Genomic DNA, 24,025 nt, shown 5'->3' with positions numbered 1-24,025 from the left:
ATTTTAAAATCACAAGCTTTCGGAGATTATCCCCTTCGTCAGGTGAATGAGTGAAAGGTTCTCAAATCGCATATCTTATATTAGGCTGGGACACCATCACACCAATCAAAAGGTGTCGTTGGTGTTCAAACAGGCCAGTCACGGAGAACAGTACGTCCCAGTACACTGAATATACATTGTGTCAATTACACAGACAGAGAGAAAGAGACCCAAATGGCAGAGAGAGGGAGAGAGTATTAAAAACAGATAATTTTTTTCCTTTTGCTGGTAGGGTTACGTGTAGCATGACATGAACCCAAGATCCCGGTCGAGGCCTTCCTCATGGGTGCGGAACTTGGCTATCAACTTCTGCTCGACGATTTTGCGTTGTCGTGTGTCTCGAAGGCCGCCCTGGAGAACGCTTACCCGAAGATCGGTGGCTGAATGTCCTTGACTGCTAAAGTGTTCCCCGACTGGGAGGGAACCCTCCTGTCTGGCGATTGTTGCGCGGTGTCCGTTCATCCGTTGTTGCCAGACATTGGCGAGACCATGCAGACACTGCGACAACGGATGAACGGACACCGCGCAACAATCGCCAGACAGGAGGGTTCCCTCCCAGTCGGGGAACACTTTAGCAGTCAAGGACATTCAGCCACCGATCTTCGGGTAAGCGTTCTCCAGGGCGGCCTTCGAGACACACGACAACGCAAAATCGTCGAGCAGAAGTTGATAGCCAAGTTCCGCACCCATGAGGACGGCCTCAACCGGGATCTTGGGTTCATGTCACGCTACACGTAACCCCACCAGCAAAAGGAAAAAAAAGTTATCTGTTTTTAATACTCTCTCTCTCCCTGCCATTTGGGTCTCTTTCTCTCTGTCTGTGTAATTGACACAATGTATATTCAGTGTACTGGGACGTACTGTTCTCCGTGACTGGCCTGTTTGAACACCAACGACACCTTTTGATTGGTGTGATGGTGTCCCAGCCTAATATAAGATATGCGATTTGAGAACCTTTCACTCATTCACCTGACGAAGGGGATAATCTCCGAATGCTTGTGATTTTAAAATAAAATTGTTGGACTATAACCTGGTGTTGTAAGATTCCTTACATTTGTCCACCCCAGTCCATCACCGGCATCTCCACATCATGTCTACAATAACAAAACAAAGAACCTTATACACACAGCTGTGTTGCCTCCGGGAATTGTTCCTCAGCTCACTGCAGCAACAGCTTTCTCTGGGGTTGAACTGCAGACTGAGGCAAACTATGGAACTGCTGCTACACAGCTGTATCACTACATATTAACCTGTACCGTTCTCCTATTTGTACTGCATATACTGCCAAAATAGCATTACTTGGAACTAATTCCCAGGACTTTCTCTTACCCCCAAAAAAATTTTGGGCAATCTCCCACACACCTCTACAGTAGATGTGAAAAATTACACTGTATACATACAATATTGTATGGTGGAATATAGATAGCGAACCATTGGCAACAAAAATGATTCTGGTGTACATAATACTAAGTTAGGATGACAGATTCAAAGAATTAAAATTGTTCTCACTGGAGAAAAGACCAGGAAGACACGTCATTCAGGTCTTTAATATGACTGCTGGCTCAGTAGGTAAATGTGCTTCATGAAAAGTGCAGAGCCACCAATATTATTCCAGGTTTAATCCCTGGTGGGCTGGGTTTTCTGATCTTAGAACAGCTGATCAGAAAATTCAGCCCACCGGGGATCAAACCTGGGACAATATTGGTGGCTCTGCACAGTATCTCGAGGCACATGCATGTGTGCGGATGGAAGTTCAGGACTATAGGACCTCGGCTGTGACATCCTCCAGTTGGAACAGCATGCTAGTATTCCCTGTTGGTTCAAAAATGAATAATGACCATGTGGGTGAGCCAACAGGAGGACTACGGAAGCTTGTGGAACTGTACCTCAGCAGGTATCAATGCTTTTATGAGGAGTCATGTCACGCTACACGTAAGCCCACCAGTGAACAAAAGCTATCTGTTTTTAATATAACGGGTCATTTGCTGGCTTTCTCTGCCTTCCGGATGTTTCTGCCTCTCTCTCTCTGTTTTTTTTCCTGTTTGTTTTTTTTGTTGAATGTATATTCAGGGGTTCTGTCGGTGACACCTCTCTGTCTGAACATGGTGATTGCCTTGGCAACGGGCAGTTGCAGGGGCAGTCTGTACTCACCATGTATTGTTCTCTGATTTATAAATGCGTAGGCTTCGAGGAATTCCTGACATTTACCTGAGGAAGGAGGAAGCCTCCGAAAGCTTGTAGATTTCAAATAAAATCATTGGACTATAACTTGGTGTTGTAAAATTGTTTACAATTGTCAACCCCAGTCCATCACCGGCATCTCCACATCATTTATAAGAGGAGGGAGAAATGGTGGGGAAACTTGGAAAAAAGGGAAAACAATCCCAATCAGAGGGTATTATTTTGACATTAGAATTGAAGTGATAACATTAGGCAACTCACTCTAGGATTATTTACCAAAAACAGTTCGAAAAAAAAAACCAGGGTCATTTTTTTTTTGCTTGGTGTTAATATTAACTGAGCCCTCCTGGCCTTGACTGTTCAGTACCGAATCAGGTCAACAAGTATTCGATACCATCTTGACCTTGTGAGCGCTGCTGTCGATTCGGGCGGGGAGATCAAGGGTCAGTCACTGTGATTGACGTAGGAGAGAGCCTATTGCTTTTCGAAGATGTCAAGCAGTTGGGCCAACGAGCGGAGGTCGGAGGCGGGATTTCCCGTATGTGTCTTTGCTTGCGTTTGTTGCTGAGGTGAGTAAACACCGAGAACCGGAGAGTGGAACCGGGCCTCCCATTGTACAAGAATGCTGACGGGACGGGCACTTCGGAAAGTCATCGCGTAGAATTTGAGTGTGTTTCCCCCCCCCCCCCCCCTCTGGTGTCCTGGGCCTTGTTTTTGGATCCTTCCCTCCCCATCTCTCTCTCTCTCTCTCTCTCACCTCCTCACACATATTGGACTCTTTTGACGGGCTTTTCGGCCGAGGACGGTGAGTGAGTGAGCGGCCGCTTCCGCCCGGCGGCTTCCTAGGCCACCGAAACCAATTGTCTTTTAAATCCATATATAAATAAGCAGAATCCATTTAAAAAAAAACGAACCGCGGATATCCCGACATAAAGAAAACCTTTTTTTTTTGAGGGGGGGTGGGGGCGGCGAAGTAAATGTCAATGTTCTTTGCCAGTAAAAGCCAAAGTTAAAATTCAAATCTGATATTTTTTTTCTCTTAAGAAACCGATAGTAGAATTTGTTCTAATAAAAAAAGATTTATAAAAGTTTTTTAAAATTTGCAAGCTCGAGAATCTTAAATTTTAATTATTTTTCTTTGAAACCTGCGGCTTCCCTGTTGTCGAATCAATGGTTCCATCAGTGACGTCAGAAGGGATCCATTATTGGGATGGTTCAGGTGACGTAATTGGTGGAGCAATCATAGAGCAGGGACAGCAACTTAATAACACCCTGGAGCTTCTAAAGAGGGTCTTATTTCAATCGTTGACTTTTACAAAACAAACCAAAGAGAAATTAATTAATGTTTTGCAATAAATAACATCTTAGGTTTTGTTTTTTTGGTTTAGGTGAGTAGTGGGTTAGGGTGTGAAATACAATACAGTGTTAAATCATTCCCGTAACTGAATTCTGACAATTAGTTTTTGGTTTGTAACTGCTTATTTTACAAATTTCCACTTTCAGAAAGTTCTACTCGCGGAGCAACTTTTTTCAGCTTTATATAAGCTCCTATTTCAGCTGCTGAACGGATCTTTAGGCTACAGGGCAAGGGCATCCTCTGACAGTTTATTGCAAATCCCCAGTGTCATTGTGAAAATTCTGTACTGTCTTTTATTATCTGCTGAGTATCTTCTGCATTCAGCAAATTGAAAACTGTGTTCAGGAGAAAGATAGGTCTGTAAAGCAGATTGATCACACTCACACAAATACTTGCACAGCCACTGCTTTTAGCAGCTACAGAAAGGAAATAAGATATTTCCAAAGCCAATTTAAAGAAATGCATCGATGTCTTATCTACATGTACATACTTAGCATTTTAGTTATAGTCATAAATTTCCTGTTTGAATAACAATAGACTGTGCCTCCCAGCTCATGGAAACTGTCCAATCATAAAGCTCGCTATCTGTACACTGAATCTGTTCCACTTTTATCTTTTCTGCTTTAAAGCATTCATTCAGAGAATAGGTTTTACTAAATCCCAGTTTTATTTTTAAAGTATGTAGCCAGCTTCATTTGTCTTGCTGCTTAAGAAAAGCTTGCCTCCTTTGCATGAATCTTGAAATTGGTGCTGTAAAATCAGCACACTCAAGCTGAGTTTACTTGCAGTTGCAGCTTTGTCCAATTCAGAAAACAATTTTTTAAACTAGGGTTTTACTGGCTTTGGTGAATCCAGCAATGTTATCGTTGAAATCCACATGGCATCAGAATAGTTTTAAAGTGGCTATAGAAATGAGAAAGTCCCAGGTTCAGTTACCTGGTCTGTGCTGAGTTAGTGGAGACTTCAGTTGAGTGCTGCAACTGGCTTCACTATTTCTAGGCAAGGGAAAAATCAGCCTGGGTTTCTGTTCCTAAATCCTGTCCAATAATCCATGATGGAAAATGTGCATGTGTGGATTTCAGGTGAGGACAGATTGAGCTTAGTTGTGACGCTTGTTACGACTGAATAACCTGCTGACACTTGCTATCTAGCTTATACATAGAGAATGGATGCTTGGGTCAGGTACTGGATGGCTGCTGCAGGAGAGGGGAGGATAGGCTGCGTGGGGTGGATTTGGGGAGAAGAAGGATACATGAGGAAAACAGCTTGAGTGTTTTTACAGAGTCCTTTATTATCTTGAGTGTAAAATAAGTTCGCCTACATTCTGAGTACAAAATTTGTTTTGCATTTTTGCATGCAATCCTGTGCCCCATGCTGAAAGTTACCATTTCACAAATGACCAACCTGTAATCTTATTAGTGCTATCACTTAAAATCTTTTACCTCCTGTTCTCTTCAGTTCCCTGTGCTAGTTTACAAAAAAAATTGTTTTTCTTCCTTTGCACAGACATAATAATAGATCATTCATTTGATGCTGATAACTTAGATGCTGCTAAAAACGTTTAAGAGCTGCTTCCCTGTTAAGTTAATTGGACTCGGGTAGGAATATGATTGGCCTCAGTGCCCTGAACTAGGGAGGAGAAAAATCAGCTGGGGTTCCAGTTCGTGGTTGCAATCCAGTGATCAGTATCCTGTGAAGCACCTTGGGATGTTTTACTACATTAAAGGTGCGTTATAAATGTAAGTTGTTGTGCATCTGTCTGTCTGTGTAATTCAGTGCTGATTCCCCACTCTGTGATGAATATTTTGCTGACTCTGACACCTTAGGCTCACACATGAAGGATGGCTATTTGTTCAAGGTATTAGAGGGCTCATGTTGCTTAACAAATTGTACCCTAGCATGAGAGAGCGCCTTAATGAAAAGGCAGGAGAAATATTGGCTTTTTTAATTCAAATTATTTTTACGCCAGAGCTGCTGAGGCTAATTCTAGTGCCCTCCTGCCATCCTAGTTGAGAACTACATATTCAGTGCACACCTGAGATCAAATCTGGAACCTACCTGGTCTTTATGGCTTAGTATCATGTGATACATTCACTCAACGAGCCATCAGAGGAGCTGGGCAATTGTAGTGTTGCTGTCACTTTCACCCTGTATCAGTACCGACAGCAATGTATCAGTGGGGCTTAATCCATCAAAGGAGGTTCAGGGACTAAGGTGAGGTTCCTTTTATATTAGCTACTTTTTCCTCTGTGTGCCACCAACTGACTTCATGTGGTTAGCACAATGAATGGTATAATAATGGTTTCATTTAGCATTACTAAAGACACTGGCACAAAAAGCAGAAATTTTTATTGGTCTCTTGGATTGTTCCTTTGATCTCTTAAATCTATAAGATCGCAGATACTTCACCATAAGTACATAAATAAGTGTAATGGCACTCAGGATTATCAAGATCCTATCGCACTAAACTCTGCTGGTCTTTTCCTTGAAGACTTTTATAGAGTAATATGAAACTGTAAACAGCCTTTTTGTATGTCTTCTAAATATGATCCTTATAGTGAGCCTTTTAAATATTGACAACTCTGAAATACAGGTTCTCAGTAGTCCTTTAGGTCTTGTTACAGTGGTTGTATTTGTTCTTTTGGATACTTTGGAAATTCAAGGACTATGGGGTGCTGGATTCTTCCTGGCCTGTGAATCATTAATCTTGGAACTGAGCCAGGAAGTCCTGCTGAGTTCACAAAGCTTAAAAGAAACTGAAAGCAGAAGTGCTGATCATATAAGTTGAACTCATTTTATTACTTGGAGGTGATAGTGTTGGTGTGTTAGTCAGAAGAAGGGGCTAATTCCTGTTGCATCCTTGAGAGAAGAATCTCTACCAGTGTCTTTTCGGGCAGGAAGTGACTAATGGTGGATGGTTTCGTTACTGTAATAAAGGTAGTTGGGCGGGTCAAAGTCAAACATAGTTGCAGGTAACTAGAATGATAGCTGAACAGAACCCACATCCAACTGCTGATTGGGTAGAATTGTTGTCCCTGGTCAGGAAGTTCTGTAGTTGGTTACTATGTAAGGGAAGGCATTTTGGGTAAACAGAAATTCTACCTGTTAATTTCTCAGTAGCTTGCTCTGGCGATTCTTAAGCATGGATGATAGGTTTTTAAACACATTTGGAGCACCAAGAATTTCTTTGGTTGACTTGGCCAGTATGTTGGCATAGCTTGTTGAAACGACAATGTGCTTGCCACAGTCTGACGGTATGGATTTGTGCCTGTTGTTAGCCCATATTGAGTTTCATGTCTCAGCCACTGTACAGAGGCATTGAGTGGAGACAAGGTACTAATCATAGGGAGGATAGATCAGCAGAAGCAACACCGAGGCTTCTTCTGTTTATTTCTTAGAAGTTGGTTGTAGATTAACATTGGCAGCAGAAGTCCAGGCCTGGCTTGCTAGGGGAAAATGCATAGTAGAGCGAGAACCCCAAGAGTGAAATAGGGAAGAGATTAAAAAAACATTATTGGTTAGGCCAACTGTTCAAATCCATGAATTGTGAACATTGCTGTCAATGGAAATGATAAACAAGGCTCAAGTATTTTCCCACTGAGGGTGAGTCACTCTCACCCATAGCTTTCTAAGCTCTAGCTTAAGATGTGGATTGAAGGAAGGCTGGGAACATCCCTTTGATTAGGAAATAGAGCTGGAGGCATAGGAAGAGAGCAAAGATTTGAAGACGTGAAAAATAATAAAAACTGATCTAAAAGAGAAGTTATCTCCCTTGCCCCCTCTTCATTTGACGTTGGCTAGAGTGCTATCCTGTTTTTGTCAGTGTACTGTATTTTTGGCAGTTCATACTTGCCGTGATCTTTGCTAACAGCGTGACTTTTTGAAGTACTTAATGTATTTGTCTATTTTGCTTTAAAGGATTTGAAAAAGTGAAAAGATGTCTGAAGGTCAAGCTGAGGAAACCCGGCTCTGTGCCAACTGGTAAGAGTCTAACTTAGACATGATTACTTTGACAAATTGCTGAAGTATGCCTTTAAAAGCTGCTTTGTCTGCCTGTGTCTAAAAGCTTGGTTTCTGGAGGAAGCTTGTGGAATAGCTAAGTCATGCCAACCGGAAGGAAGGGAGGCCCTGCTCAGAGAGTTGGATTAGACATTTAGCACTAATATATGTCCAAAATCTAGTGTGGCAGGAGAGCCGACATGAATCTGTAAACGGGAATGTTTCCAGAGCAGTTGGTGCCCTGACCATTCATAAAATTATTAAAGAACTGATTGTCTCTTACAAAAAAAAACAGGTTCATTCTTCTTAATAAAATAACAACTACTTGCATTTATATAGTGCCTATAATGTAGAAAAAACAAAGTGTAATCAGGCAAAAATTGATACCGACTCTAAGAAGGAGATAATAGGAGGGGTCACCAGAAGCTTGGTCAAAGTGGTGGGCTTCAAGGAGGTCTTAAAGGAAGAGAGGTAGGTGGAGAGGTTTGGAGGGAATTCCAGTGCTTAAAGCCATGACAGCTGAAGGCACAGCTGCCAGCCATGGGGCGAAGGGAGTCGAGGATTCACAAGAGGCCGCAGTTGTCTTGGGATAGTATCACAGTAGGTACAGCACAGGAAGAGGCCATTTGGCCCATCGTGCCTGTGCCAGCTCTTTGAAAGAGCTATCCATTTAGTTCCATTCCCACGCCCTTTCCCCATAGACCTGTAATTTTTTCCCTTCAAATATTTATCCAATTCCCTTTTGGAAGTTATTATTTTTTTTTATTCGTTCACGGGATGTGGGCGTCGCTGGCGAGGCCAGCATTTATTGCCCATCCCTAATTGCCCTCGAGAAGGTGGTGGTGAGCCGCCTTCTTGAACCGCTGCAGTCCGTGTGGTGATGGTTCTCCCACAGTGCTGTTAGGAAGGGAGTTCCAGGATTTTGACCCAGCGACAATGAAGGAACGGCGATATATTTCCAAGTCGGGATGGTGTGTGACTTGGAGGGGAACGTGCAGGTGGTGTTGTTCCCATGCGCCTGCTGCTCTTGTCCTTCTAGGTGGTAGAGGTCGCGGGTTTGGGAGGTGCTGTCGAAGAAGCCTTGGCGAGTTGCTGCAGTGCATCCTGTGGATGGTGCACACTGCAGCCACAGTGCGCCGGTGGTGAAGGGAATGAATGTTTAGGGTGGTGGATGGGATGCCAATCAAGCGGGCTGCTTTATCTTGGATGGTGTCGAGCTTCTTGAGTGTTGTTGGAGCTGCACTCATCCAGGCAAGTGGAGAGTATTCCATCACACTCCTGACTTGTGCCTTGTAGATGGTGGAAAGGCTTTGGGGAGTCAGGAGGTGAGTCACTCGCCGCAGAATACCCAGCCTCTGACCTGCTCTCGTAGCCACAGTATTTATATGGCTGGTCCAGTTAAGTTTCTGGTCAATGGTGACCCCCAGGATGTTGATGGTGGGGGATTCGGCGATGGTAATGCCGTTGAATGTCAAGGGGAGGTGGTTAGACTCTCTCTTGTTGGAGATGGTCATTGCCTGGCACTTATCTGGCGCGAATGTTACTTGCCACTTATGAGCCCAAGCCTGGATGTTGTCCAGGTCTTGCTGCATGCAGGCTCGGACTGCTTCATTATCTGAGGGGTTGCGAATGGAACTGAACACTGTGCAGTCATCAGCGAACATCCCCATTTCTGACCTTATGATGGAGGGAAGGTCATTGATGAAGCAGCTGAAGATTATTGAATCTACTTCCACCACTCTTTCAGACAGTGCATTCCAGATCATCACAACTCGCTGCGTAATAATAAAAAAATGTTTCCACAGTCGCCTCTGGCTCTTTTGCCGATCATCATCTTAAATCTGTGTCCTCTGGTTACCAACCCTTCTGCCACTGGAAACAGTTTCTCCTAATTCACTCTATCAAAACCGTTCATAATTTTGAACGCCCCTATCAAATCTCCGCTTAATCTCCACATATCTGAAGTCCCTCATTCCTGGTCCCATTCTAGTAAATCTCTTCTGCACCCTCTCTAAGGCCTTGACATCTCTCCTAAAGTGTTGTGCCCAGAATTGAACACAATACTCCAGCTGTGGCCTAACCAGTGTTTTTTTTTTATATAAAGGTTTAATATAACTCCCTTGCTTTTGTACTCTACGCCTCTATTAATAAAGCCCAAGATTCCATATTCTTTTTTGATAGCCTTCTCAACTTGTCCTGCCACCTTCAAAGAATTGTATGCATACACCCCCAGGTCTCTGTTCCTGCACTCCCTTTAAAATTGTACCATTTAGTTTATATTGCCTCTCATTCTTCCTACCAAAATGTATCAGTTCACACATCTGTGTTAAATTTCATCTGCCAGGTGTCTGCCCATTTTAATAGATGTCTGTGTCCTACTGAAGTCTGTTATTATCCTCCACGTTGTTTACTACATTTCCGAGTTTTGAAACTTTGAAATTATGCCCTCTATACCCAGTCCAGGTCAGCAATGTGTATCAAAAAGAGCTAATACTGATTCCTGGGAAACACCAGCGCTGCAGAAGATTAGAGGAAGGGATTTAAATACTAGTATGAGAATTTTAAATTGGAGACGTTGGGTGACGGATAGACACTGCATCAGTGAGCACATAGATGATGGGTGAGCGGGACTTGGTGCCGGATAGGATATAGGCAGCAGAGTTTTGGATGAGCTGAAGTTTATGGAGAATGGGAGGCCGGCCAGGAGAGCATTGGAATCGTTGAGTCTGGAGGTGACAAAGGCCTGGATGAAGGTTTTGTCCGCAGATAGGCTGAGATGCATGATGTTCTGGAGGTGGAGGTAGGTTCTTTATGATGGAGAGGATACGGGATTGGAAACTTAGCTCGAGGTCAAATAGAATGTTGAGATTCAAACTGAGACAGTGGCCGGGCACAGGATGGAATCTGTGCTGAGAGAACGGAGTTTGTGGCGGGTGCCGAAGATGATGGCTTTGGTCTACCCAATGTTTAACTGGAGCAAATTGCGGCTCGCCCAGGACTGAATGTCAGACTAGCAGTCAGGCAACACAGGCAATAGAGGCATCCAGCGAGATGGTGGAGAGGTAGACAATGGAGATAGATTTTTAAGAAACAAAGACGTATGAAAACAAGAGTCAGTGAGGAAGTGAAGTGCTGCAAGAGGTTGAAAAGATGGAGGTTGCAGTGAAGAAGTTTTGCCCTGTGCTGTAGGACAGAAAGCAGAGGAGTTATTCTGTTTAAGTATGATTTACTCACTGAAGTTGGGTAGTGTAACGTGCTTATTGTTTTCATAAAGATGAGTTTCACTGGATCAGAACTGTTGTTCTGTATGTTCACCTTACGGTGGAATAAAGCAGCTTAAGCATCTAAATCAAACCTTGCCTTACCCAGTGTTAACGTGATCCGCCTTAGGAAATATTGAAGAATTACTCATACAAAAGTCACGGATAGCTAATTCAGGTAACAAAGGGATGCGATTTGTTATATCCCCAGGTTCTGCTGTCATACAAGTAGACATAGAGCTTTGTGAGCCAATTTCCCAATTTCGATAAAAGTAAGATGCTCAGACTGCTCATGAGAGCAACTGTGCTTCGGAACATATCTACAGCAGACCAAATTTGTAACAGTAATCAATAATAATACAACCCGGTGGGCGTTTAGAGTTCTGTCGAATCTTCTGGGTCGTCTCAAATTTTTTTCACTTGCACTATCAGTGCTGCTGATCTCATTGAAGAGAGGAACGATGTTGGTTGTTGCTGAGCCCAACCGGTGAATAAGATTATCCAGTTAAAATGGCGATTGTGTAAACGCCCTGCCTCAATGGTTTGCATTGATAGAGCTGTCTCATGGGTTCAGGTTCAGTAACTGCTCCCAACCAGTTTCTACACTCCACCTAACAAGTGTTTATTAAAAAAGAAAAGTCAGATAAAAGGATCAACAGAAAAAATGCAAGTAAAACACTAAGGCAGTGGTGGAGAGTGTTGGAATCTACAAATGCGATGCTCAGTATAGTAAGTGCTGCCATTCAGGATCCTAGCATTGCTATAGAAGGAAAAGTTTCATTGCCTGACTGATACCAGCCATATCATAGTGGCAGGTTATAGAGTAATTTGCAGAGATCTGGAAGCTGGTCTTCAGCCTGTCCTCCCACGGTATATCGAGATTGCATGAATTCAAATAGTCTCCCCAGCCCACTCCTCCCGTGATTATTTTCAACTAATTCCATCTGGAATTACCTGCATGTTAAATTATTTGGTCTCTTTTTTTTCTTGGTTGTCTTGATTTCCTAATTGTGCTTGTAAAGTGAAATTTCCATATAATATAAATAAGATCTAAATTAATGCCTGGCAAAATTGTTATTAAGTAATAATTATCAATGGCATTATAAGAGTAGAGAACCCTCTTGAGCGGGGATTAACCATACGATTGTATTTGTGGAAAAAGATTGGGAGTGGGTAAATTGAGAGCATTCAGTGAACTCAAACAGCAGATTCACTCTCATGGATGGCTACTCACAAAGTGCTAAGGTTTTTTGCTCATGTCATTCAGTTGTTCCTGTTGCATGCAAGTTGACTTCGATCTAGTCTAGTTTTTAATAATATTTTGTCCTTCCTAAACTATGGTATCTAACAGTGACTCAAACCTTTTTGGGCTGAACCCCACCAGAAATGTCTTGATGTCTCTCAGCTACTCCTTGTTGGGTTCCCTTTTTAAAACAGGCATTTCTCGAGCAACCCCACATTTAAACATGGACCTGGTGGTTAGAATCTTCACACACGGTGTCTGGATTTGCAAAACTTTTATTGAAAATTATGAGGGGCCTAGATAAAGTGGATAGGAAGGACCTATTTCCCTTAGCAGGGGGGTCAGTGACCAGGGGACATAGATTTAAAGTAATTGGTAGAAGGATTAGAGGGGAACTGAGGATAAATTTTTTCACCCATAGGGTGATTGGGGTCTGGAACTCACTGCCTGAAAGGGTGATCGAGGCAGAAACCCTCAACTCATTTAAAAAGTACTTGGATGTTCACTTGAAGTGCTGTAACCTCCAGGGCTACGGACCAAGTGCTGGAAAGTGGGTTTAAGCTGGATAGCTCGTTTTTGGCTGGCATGGATACTATGGGCCGAATGGCCTCCTGTGCTGTAACTTTCTATGATTCTGTAAATAAAAATAAAATAGTGTCCATCTTGCTTGCTCACTTGCTCCAGCTGCAGATTTTGGCTCTGACATCAATGCAGACCCTGCCCCAAACTGTTAACTGTAAATGTGGAAAAAGTTGATTGGCTGGGTTAGTGAGTATCCAGCTGTGTAGCAGTGACTCATTATCTAGCAACAGAAAGACACTTGAGGTTTCTAGAACAAAGGAGCAGAGAAAAGAATGCAGCTGATGGGAAGTGGTTTTGATTGGGGGCAGTCACAGGACTTGTAGGGGATGTATTGTGAAAATACTGACTTAATTCTTGTCCACCACATAACACCACTACCAAGCTGTAGCTCACACAATCACTACCGTGACTACTGCTACAACAAAATCACCCAACACTTGCTGCTCTTGGCGCCCCACATAGAAAGGCTGTGTGCCCTACAATTAAACAATCATTAACATACGGCATGATTTAATTTTAAAATATATTTTAGAGACTGTGGTCATAAGAGTATTAGATGCATTGTTTCATCCTAAAGAATCAAATGTTTTGTTTTCTTTTGCCAATTTTCTCTTTCATAGTCACTGACTTTTTCTGGGGTACAATTCCACTGGCACTGCCCACCCTCTGATACTTTCATGTATGAGTCAAGATGGGATATTCTACTACAGGTGGTGTCACAGTGGAGGACAGTTTTGTAATCTTCACACACAATTGGTTTTATCACTCCTGGGCAAGGGGGAGGGGAACAAAGTGCTCCTGTTCACTATCCAGTGGCCCATGTGTGGATGCTTGATAAGGACAGGATTGGGCTGGGCTCTGATGACCTATGGTGGAGTAGCTACATTCTGGGCTCGTATGAAGAATGGCCACTTGGACTTGCATATAAAAATGCAGGAGGTTGTCCGTTGCTCGACAGCAACATATGCATACTTTACAACAGAAGTGACTAGCTGATGTTTTTCCTCTTCCAGCTGAGGGGAGCTGATGCAAATTGTATCCAAGTTGCTGCCTTGGCTGAGATCAGCACAGATTGGGATTCAAACCTGGGATCGTCTGGACTGTATTTCTTTGTGCTACACAGGATGGTGTCTTTACCAGTTAGATCATTAGGGGAGATCGGTTTTTTTTAAAAAAAAAAGCCTTGCTTTGTGTTTTGTTGACAGCTGTGTATCTGCATGTCCCAATTTAGAAGTGCAGGAGGAGCAGATGCAGTCTCCTTTTAATCCGTCGGCTTTGTGTAATTAGATTGTTCTCTGTTCCACCTTCAGCAAACGAGACATTCCTGCAACTAACTTCACCATCCATGAAATCCACTGTAGAAGAAACATTGATCTTTGCAGGTATTGTCATGAACCCTTCCCCAAATCTGAGATGGAAGAACACTTTCAAACAGAACATGCTCTGGTAAGATCAATTGAATGGCAGTCTCATGGTTAATGTTTACACTGAGTTTCTTTTTGTGTGCAATTTCCCTCTATCAATTTTCTCCCCATCTCACCTAAAAGCACTTGACATGTTGATATATGGTTCTATTGGTGCTGGCTGCCCTCATGTACCTCTTTATGTAAACCTAGACTGTGGGTATCGTAACCATATCCAATTCTGTCCTTATCTAACATTCACTTACACTTCAAACAGTGGTTACTTGATGGCAAACAGGAGCGCTCCCTCTTTTCCCCCCTCCCCCTTTTTCCTTGCCACTTGTAGCAGTCCTAGATAGACCAGGGGATTAAACCTGGCCTGGGAGTTTCTGTACTGTGTGGGCTCAGTTCCACACAGACAGTGCATTTAATAAATGACTTGAGGGTCAGCTGTATTTAGAGTCATAGAGTCATAGAGTTATACAGCACGGATAGAGGCCCTTCGGCCCATCGTGTCCGCGCCGGCCATCAAGCCCTGTCTACTCTAATCCCATATTCCAGCACTTGGTCCGTAGCCTTGTATGCTGTGGCATTTCCAGTGCTCATCCAAATGCTTCTTGAATGTTGTGAGGGTTCCTGCCTCCACAACCCTTTCAGGCAGTGAGTTCCAGACTCCAACCACCCTCTGGGTGAAAAAGTTCTTTCTCAAATCCCCTCTAAACCTCCCGCCTTTTACCTTGAATCTATGTCCCCTTGTTATAGAACCCTCAACGAAGGGAAAAAGCTCCTTAGTATCCATCCTATCTGTGCCCCTCATAATTTTGTACACCTCAATCATGTCCCCCCTCAGCCTCCTCTGCTCCAAGGAAAACAAACCCAATCTTCCCAGTCTCTCTTCATAGCTGAAGCGCTCCAGCCCTGGTAACATCCTGGTGAATCTCCTCTGCACCCTCTCCAAAGCGATCACATCCTTCCTGTAGTGTGGCGACCAGAACTGCACACAGTACTCCAGCTGTGGCCTAACCAGTGTTTTATACAGCTCCATCATAACCTCCTTACTCTTATATTCTATGCCTCGGCTAATAAAGGCAAGTATCCCATATGCCTTCTTTACCACCTTATCTACCTGTTCCGCCGCCTTCAGGGATCTGTGAACTTGCACACCAAGATCCCTCTGACCCTCTGTCTTGCCTAGGGTCCTCCCATTCATTGTGTATTCCCTTGCCTTGTTAGTCCCTCCAAAGTGCATCACCTCGCACTTTTCCGGGTTAAATTCCATTTGCCACTGTTCCGCCCATCTGACCAACCCATCTATATCGTCCTGCAGACTGAGGCTATCCTCCTCGCTATTTACCACCCTACCAATTTTTGTATCATCAGCGAACTTACTGATCATACCTTTTACATTCATATCCAAGTCATTAATGTAGACCACAAACAGCAAGGGACCCAGCACCGATCCCTGTGGTACCCCACTGGCCACAGGCTTCCAGTCACAAAAACAATCTTCGACCATCACCCTCTGCCACTAAGCCAGTTTTGTATCCAAAGTGCCAAGGCATCCTGGATTCCATGGGCTCGTACCTTCTTGACCAGTCTCCAGTTTCTTAATTTGTAAACCTGTTAGTGCTGAGATAAACATCAGTCCTCTTGTGTGAAGATCATACATTGAGAACTTCGACAGCACCATTGACATGAAAATTGAAGTGGATACCAAGCAAGTTGTATGCATCTCTCAGGTGGGTACTAGATTGGAAATATGGATGAATTGCTGTTTAATATTAAACATCTGTTTTAAAGAAGTGAGTAAAACTTCACCCAATTTCAGACAAAGCCCGACGATTTAACATCATTACCCCTTTTTCCTGTGTCCACCTTTTAAGATGTATTGGAATTAGGTTATTTATGCAAATGCTGCATGTTCTCAGGCACTACTGATGCAAATGAAAATGAACACTTAAAATGATTAGGTAATCCTCTAACCACCCTGAGAGTTTCTGCCTGAAGTGTCTCATTGTGGTCAGACTAAATACTGCCTCAAAAGTGTGCAGTATTGGAAGAAGTGGTAATTTTGGTTTTAAAAGCAAAACATCCTTTTCCCACAGTATGCACATGTCAGTCATATTCATTTGACTCTACTTAGCCAATCAAATTATTTTAGAGGCCTTGATTCTCTTTCTGTTCCTCCCTCCCCCCCCCCCCCCCCCCCCACAAAAGAATTACAGGAAAACATGGAAAACTAAGTCAGGATATCTGCCTTGTTTCGAATCTTAAAAATCTTGATATTTTAGCTTTTTAACTGGGCCAGGATGGGCAAATTTAGGGATAGTTCCTATTGCTAGCTCAAAGGAGGTTGCTTCATCAGTTAATATGAAATTAAATACATATATTCTGCCATCCATGTATTTGCTATTTCAAACATTCACCATCAAGTTCAGATTGTTTGACCAAACACCTCAGACATGTTTGTGTGTTAGCTGTGGTAAAAGAGCCAGAGCCATTAACTGTGATGGCCTTGTCTCAAAATGGAGGTTGGGGGCTTCTGTTCACCATACTTATACCTCCATTTTATCCTGAATTGTCTGGGTCTGATAACTGAGGAGTCATCCTAGTACCTGTGAAACCTAATCTGATTGTGTATCACTGCAAAAAGTGTTGTATAGTTGGTCACTTTTGATTAATCATGAGTGATCTGTGTCTTTTGTCCCAGTTTGATTTTCAATTAGAGACAATTAGGATTTGGACTGACAATCTAGATTCTCCTGATCTTTTGCTGTATCAGTATATAGGCAAAACACCATGGGGTCTGTTTCCCATGTCAACACATTTCAATTGTGTGTGGTTCAAGGTTGACAATTAGTATTTTGCAATGGTTTTAAGGTACCAATGAGAAACTCTTTTACTCTATTCAGCCTGCTATGTTGTTCTTGCTTCAGTTTTGGAGAGGTCAGGAGTTATGAGGTTAATCCATGTTATTTATAGTGTACATATTAACAATAAAAGGGGTTGATTGTTTGACATGGGCATGTTACACCTGAGATACTTTGTGCATATGGTCATGTTTCTCACATAGGGGTGGATACACTCATCAAACCTGACTTTTGCTTTGTACGTGTCAAACATATTGGCGGATTGCACAAATCGTAAAGCTGCCTCCTAAATGTGCTGTAAGTATATAAACAATTTTCCCCTTTCCTCACCTGAGAGTGTTGACTTCTGCTGGGGAATGCTTGCACAGGGAGTGCTTATCCAAGTGTGTTCCTTGCTATGAGCTCAAACAGAGTGTTGATAGGTTATTCATCTATTGACGGCACCACAGCTAAGTCTGAGCCTGGCCCTTATCCACCATCTGTGTGTGTGTATTTTTCAACGGTTATCATTGGCTAGCGAACAATGATGGGAATCTGGACTTTTTTGGTCCCTTCCCTCCCTAGTCCAGGACACTGAGTCCAATTGCATCCTTGTTGCCATCCTGGATACGGAGAACTAGGTCAATGTAGACAGGGAGTCTTTCTGCTCTGTATAGAGATGTACGCATGAGGTATTTCTCTTAAAATGCAGTAACCAGCATATAATGCACACTAACATTTTAGCTATATATTTTTATTTCTACTGTTTTGCAGGTTGACTGTAAGTGCAACAGGAAGATAGAAAAAAATCAGTTGGAGAAACATGAGGTGTGTGTGTGTCTCTTCCTCTTCTTTCATTCATCTGCTCTCAGTTTGCTTTCCTAATGAACCAGCTTCCATCTGTCTGCCAAATGGTGATTATTATAACATAAAAACAGGTGAGTTTCACCTGATGAAGGAGGAAAGCTCCGAAAGCTTGTGATTCCAATAAAGCTGTTGGACTATAACCTGGTGTTGTAAGACTCCTTACATTTGTCCACCCCAGTCCATCACCAGCATCTCCACATCATGGAAGAATTATGGAAAGGGAAAATTGGAGGGGAAGCCTCCCACCTTGCTGGTCCGCCATAGATGGTGCATGGAGTGGGGAGACCAAAAAAGGAAAATACATTGTATTCTACAAAGAGAAAAATGTCTTAATTCTTTGCAATTTTCTCTCCTCACCTGATGCATTGATTTTTGTTTGGGTATGGTTACATAGATGTTGACCACTCACTACATTACTTCACCCCAGTGGTCATTCTTCATATGCAAGCCTAGACTGTAATTGTCAGCAGGTTATTACAGAGCCATAACAGGCACCAGAGCCAAGCCTGGTCCTGTCCTGGCAGCACCAGTCACTGGATATCAATCAAGGGCGGGAGCCCGACTGATTTCATTTCTTCTCGGTAGCCTGTGGGTTATTTCAACATTTCAGTATAGATGAAAAATCAAATTGGAAACCTGTATGATTCATTTATACTCTGGGCAGTGCACTTGGCAGCTTAGTCATTGAGGCGCTTAAAAATGTCTTACTTTTTAAAAAGTCTTGCTCTCAAGAAAAAAAAATCAAATTTATAATTTTGAATGTTTTTGTTCCGCAGAATACAGAATGCCCTTTGCGGCTGATTAAGTGTCAATATTGTGAGCTGGAGCTTGCATTTAACAAGTCTCAAGAGCATGCAGATTATTGTGGATCGAGGACTGAACCCTGTGCGGCTTGTGGGCGCAACATTCTAGTCAAAGACTTAAACATGCACCACACCACCTGCGGCAAAGACATGGAAGAAAAGAATAACAACCGTATCAAACCTAGGTCTGAGTACCACTTTGAAGAAAATCTTGGGACCTGGTTTGAAAACCAGCCGTTCAGGAGTCTGCTTAGGACTGAGGAGAACCGTATTCGGGCCAGGCCAAGAATTTCCAGACCGTTGGAAACCAAAATTCACGGGAACAGGGAGGCAGGATTTCTAATGAGGGGGACTGACAGGAGAAATGTGCCGATAAGAGGTAGAGACCAGAATCAAGGTAAGCTGGGGGGCATTTGGAATGGGAAATGTTTGTAGTAACGTGTTTGAATTTAAAGCTGGGGGAGGAGCTAGAAGTGGCTAAAGTGCAAAGTTCACTCCCCTTGTGGTACAGGGTAACAGAGTATTCCAAAATGTTTGGATGAGAGATGATTCTATAACTTCTGTGGCTGGGGAAATTGAAAAAGAGAAATGGAAAAGTGTATAATGTACTTAATTTAGTTAATAAACTGAGTGAATATAATTCTTTCCTCTAGTTTTTGGTGTTGCACCTGCCATTCCTAGCCAGGAGTAGGCAGGCATCCTGCTCCCAGCCTTCTGCCAATAACTGTAGCAGAAGGTGCACGAATATGCATTGTATTTCAGCTCTGATGGAGCAGCAGAGATTGGAATATTGCTATGTGGCTAAAATGGGATTGCACTGTATGTCCTGGGTTCCCTGGTACCCATTTGCTGACTGTTGAGCAACACCAATTCTATCAGTTGCTTAAAAATAATATTTGGATGGTGCAGCAGCTGGATGTACAAATGACGTTGTGGATTTGGGAGTGTTGGTCTGCAGCTTGTAATTGTCCTGCACCGTGACAGAAGGGAGAAGGCTGACCGAGACGAGGCATTTCAAGCATAAGGAAAGAGAGCCTATCTGGGCTTTTCTAGAACTCTTAATTGTAGCAATTCTTAGACTGGACATTCTAGAACAATGTTGTCCAATAGAAATCACTGACTAACCACAGGTGTGCCTGCGGCAACACCGTTTTAGCCATGCACTAATTTTAGTAGAAAATGCTTTGTGTACATTCAAACAATACAGGTAAATGTACTTCATATGTGTGTATATACTTAACAAACATCTACCATCATTCAATAACCAAGGAAGTAAAGCACTCACAACAATGATAAAACACTGCTTTTTGTCGTACCGTTTTACCAACAAACACACAAAAAGGTTGAAGTACACGTCTGTATGCCGTGTGAATCCTGAGTATTGAGATCACATGCCCAACGGCAGTATCTGTTACTCATATTTTTTATTTGCTAATCAGAATTGCCCACTGCACCCTGCCTTCATTGGCTGGGGAATGCTGCATGGCATTTGGCCTGAAGAAAGGACACAATTGTGAGGAAGGGGAAGAAATTATTCTGCTTTTGATTTTTTTAAATTTCCTCCCCTTCTCTGCTGAACTGATTGACTGGTGCTGGGTTAAGGTTTCATGCTTGTTGGCCTCCCTCTGGTATGTTGCCTAAGTGGCTGCTGTTCATGTATGAGCCTAGATAATGAGAGAGACAGATTGTTTGACTTTTTTTGGAGGGGTCATCCGTGCACCTGATTCTGTCTTCGCCCAACATTCACAATTTGCCACATGAGTCAGTGTTTGGAGCTGTGGTGTTTTTTTAACCCCTGCCTAGCCAAGGATGCAGAGATTCATTGTAGTGCACTCTTGCTGCTTTCTTGGTTAAAGTCAGCTAATTCAGCACTGATTAAACCTTATGGTTATGCTTTTTAACAGTACTGCATTTCCTGTCGCTTTCACAGCCAGCATAATGAGGACAGAGAGAAATCGTCTGGCAGACCCTGCAGGTCCGGGACATGTGGATGCGAACTCTAACCTTGACTACCTGCTCGCTTTAAGTCTGCAAAATGAAAACAGTGGTGGTGAAGGAGAGTGGACGCCAGTGTGGGAGGATATTCATCCGGATTACGGACATTCACAGCTACAGAACCTTGTAGGCTTGTTCGACAATCGATCAACTGATGTATTCCCAACTTCTGTAAATGTCCATGAAGAGGTAGCAAGTAAGTAGCTAAAAGTAACTGTTACAAGTTTCGGGTCTGTCTTGGGTATTCTTTTGGGTGCTCGTCACTTCCATAAGCCATCTGAGCATCTTATGCTTAGGCATGTGCCCATACTGCCCAATGCGTAACTATACAATAGTTATATCTCAGGGGTGTTACAATAAGACCCACGTGTCTTACAAATTGAATATCGTATCTTTTGCACATGTGCTTCTCCAATCTTTTTGAAGGCGGACTGAAACGCTTGGTGAGATAAGGCCAGACATGAATTATTAAACTTTTTTTTATTCATTCATGTGATGTGGGCGTCGCTGACAAGGCCAGTATTTATTGCCCATCCTTAATTGCCCTTGAGAAGGTGGTGGTGAGCTGCCTTCTTGAACCGTTGCAGTCCGTGTGGGAAGGTACTCCCACAGTATGTTAAGTAGGGAGTTCCACGATTTTGACCCAGTGACAATGAAGGAACAGCAATATATTTCCATGTCAGGTTGGTGTGTGACTTGGAGGGGAACGTGCAGGTGGTGGTGTTCCCATGTGTCTGCTGGCCTTGTCCTTCTAGATATTACGGGTCGCGGGTTTGGGAGGTGTTGTCAAAGAAGCCTTGGCGAGTGGCTGCTGTGCATCTTGTAGATGCAGCCACGGTGTGCCAGTGGTGGAGGGAGTGAATGTTTAAGGTGGTGAATGGGGTGCCAATCAAGTGGGCTGCTTTGTCCTGGATGGTGTTGAGCTTCTTGAGCGTTGTTGGAGTTGCACTCATCCAGGCAAGTGGAATACTCCTGACTTGTGCCTTATAGATGGAGGAAAGACTTTGGGGAGTCAGGAGGTGAGCCACTCGCCACAGAACACCCAGCCTCTGACCTGCCCTTGTAGCCACAGTATTTATGTGGCTGGCCCAGTTAAGTTTCTGGTCAATGGTCACCCCTTGGGATGTTGATGGTGGGGGATTCGGCAATGGTAATGCCGTTGAATGTCAAGGGGAGGTAGTTAGGCTCTCTCTTGTTGGAGATGGTCATTGCCTGGCACTTGTCTGGCATGAATGTTACTTGCCACTTATCAGCCCAAGCTTGGATGTTGTCCAGGTCTTGCTGCATGCGGGCACTAACTGCTTCATTATCTGAGGGGTTGCGAATGGAATTGAACACTGTACAGTCATCAGCGAATGTCCCCATTTCTGACCTTATGTTGGAGGGAAGGTTATTGATGAATTAGCTGAAGATGCTTGGACCTAGGACACTGCCCTGAGGCACTCCTGCAGCGATGTCCTGGGGCTGAGATGATTGGCCTGCAACAACCACTACCATCTTCCTTTGTGCTAGGTATGACTTCAGCCACTGGAGAGTTTTCCCCCTGATTCCCATTGACTTTACTAGGGCTCCTTGATGCCACACTCTGTCAAATGCTGCCTTGATGTCAAGGGCAGACACGCTCACCTCACCTCTGGAATTCAGCAATTTTGTCCATGTTTGGACCAAGGCTGAAATGAGGTCTGGAGCAGAGTGGTCCTGGCGGAACCCAAACTGAGCATTGGTGAGCAGGTTATTGGTGAGTAAGTGCTGCTTGATAGCACTGTCGATGACACCTTCCATTACTTTGCTGATGATTGAGAGTAGACTGATGGCACGGTAATTGGCCGGATTGGACATTTAGCAAGTAAGCATACAGAGTAACAATCAAAGCAAATTCCACTTACTTAGCTCAATCTCGCTTCTTTCCTCGAACATGAGAAAAAATAATAAACCAGGCGCCCTTTTGTGTACTGACTTACTTGGTTTTGGCATTACCTTTCGTACAAACTACTACTAACAGCAAAAATTGACCAACTGCATTTGTAGCTTCCAGGTTCAAGCTAAGAGCTATGTGTCTCAGACCTATGTTCAAAAATCTGACTGCCCATGTGTCCTTTACTCTTTTGTGTTCCCAGCAAGGGTTGGGAGGTGCTGAGATGCTGACTTCGTTCCTGTAGTGATTTATCAATAAAACTAGCTACTTCTCTTACCCCCCCCCACCGCCACCCCCACCTTGGGATGTGAGTTTTAAAGAGGCCATCTCCATCTATTTTCAAGATGAATGGGGACCATCCTGGCCAATGGGCCTGGTATGAGACCATGCCTCTTGTATCAGTTTGAAGCAGATCTGAGCTTTGACATTTTACAAACTGTCTCATCTAGTTTTATTGCCCATTTTTAATGCCTGCATCCTGAGGCTTCTCCCTTTTTTAAAAATCTGTACAAATTCACTTTTTTTTCAAAATGCAATACTTTAAACACAACTCAATCCCAGTATCTTTTCCATGAAGTAAAAGAAATCTCAATGTGGCACTGCTGTCTTCAGCTTCTGTCTGGATGTGGGATCCACACATGCACTTCTGTTGGGGGTCACTAGATAGCGATCATGAGTAGGAACCATAGCTGTTTTCCTTCATTCCTCCCCTCCCACATAGTTTCAATATCTGTAGCTTAATTGGAATGCCCCACCACTGCTCCATTTGGGACTCTGATTTAAGCAAATCAGGGTTTGAACTTGGGACCTTGCTGGTTTTTAAGGCATGGTTCCACACCATGTGGTACATTTGCTCACTTAAGCCATCGGGTAGAGACTGCTAACTTGTTTTTTTACTTCTGTGAAAAACTCATTAATTTTTTAAAATCTGGAGCACTGTGCATCTTGTATAAACCATTCTTTTAAACCCTTATGTAGATTTTGTCAATGACAATTTAAACTTTAGCTCAGTGCCTGTAATTTGCCAGCATTCTTCATGCAGATACATTAAGTGGTGCCTTTTCATGTCATCACGCCTCATAAAATTAGAGACCTTGGGAAAAATTTCAATTAAACTCAAATTTGGCAATGTTTCTAAACAGCTTGTTGACATAACAAAATTATATTCTCGTGGACTCTCTGACACACTAACAACTCAGCTATTTTTGAATCCCTAGTGCAATACGATAGACTCCAGAATAAAAACATTCTCAACTTGTCCTTTCTCATCCTAGTTATTGAGACTCAAATGTTAGCAATAGTGACGTGAAAGCTTCAGTTTGATGTCTGAAAAATCCTGTTGAGGTACTTTTTTGCCAATTTTGATTTTTTTTTCCCTCCTCCCCTTCTGAAGATTTTGACTCCTTGCTGGGCAATAGTATACTGGTACCTTGTTCAAATATCCATTATTTATGTGGGAGCCTTGATAGAGTGTGGATAAGCTTCTTCATTATGTGGGCAGGCTATCACAGCTCAATCCTGTCCTTTGTGTA

The 24,025-nt window shown here is 43.1% G+C and overlaps 1 protein-coding gene across 2 annotated transcripts in view; it reads left to right on the top strand.

Annotated features, from left to right (window-relative positions):
* Nucleotides 1–2,744: 2,744 nt before the first annotated feature.
* Nucleotides 2,745–24,025, top strand: part of LOC137342202 (TRAF-type zinc finger domain-containing protein 1-like) — a 46,635-nt gene continuing 25,354 nt past the window's right edge. Inside the window, exons 1-6 of one of the 2 annotated variants that reach the window (XM_068005967.1) lie at nucleotides 2,745–2,789; nucleotides 7,496–7,558; nucleotides 13,972–14,107; nucleotides 17,688–17,741; nucleotides 18,557–18,980; nucleotides 20,514–20,774. In XM_068005967.1, the coding sequence (XP_067862068.1) occupies nucleotides 7,515–7,558; nucleotides 13,972–14,107; nucleotides 17,688–17,741; nucleotides 18,557–18,980; nucleotides 20,514–20,774 (919 nt within the window). In that variant the 5' untranslated portion in view covers nucleotides 2,745–2,789; nucleotides 7,496–7,514. The other variant, XM_068005966.1, reaches the window with a different exon arrangement.

Source organism: Heptranchias perlo, chromosome 25 (assembly GCF_035084215.1).
Source record: "Heptranchias perlo isolate sHepPer1 chromosome 25, sHepPer1.hap1, whole genome shotgun sequence".
NCBI classification, from domain to species: domain Eukaryota; kingdom Metazoa; phylum Chordata; class Chondrichthyes; order Hexanchiformes; family Hexanchidae; genus Heptranchias; species Heptranchias perlo.
The sequence above is the reverse complement of the archived record's forward strand: the minus strand, read 5'-3'. Positions and strand labels throughout refer to the sequence as shown.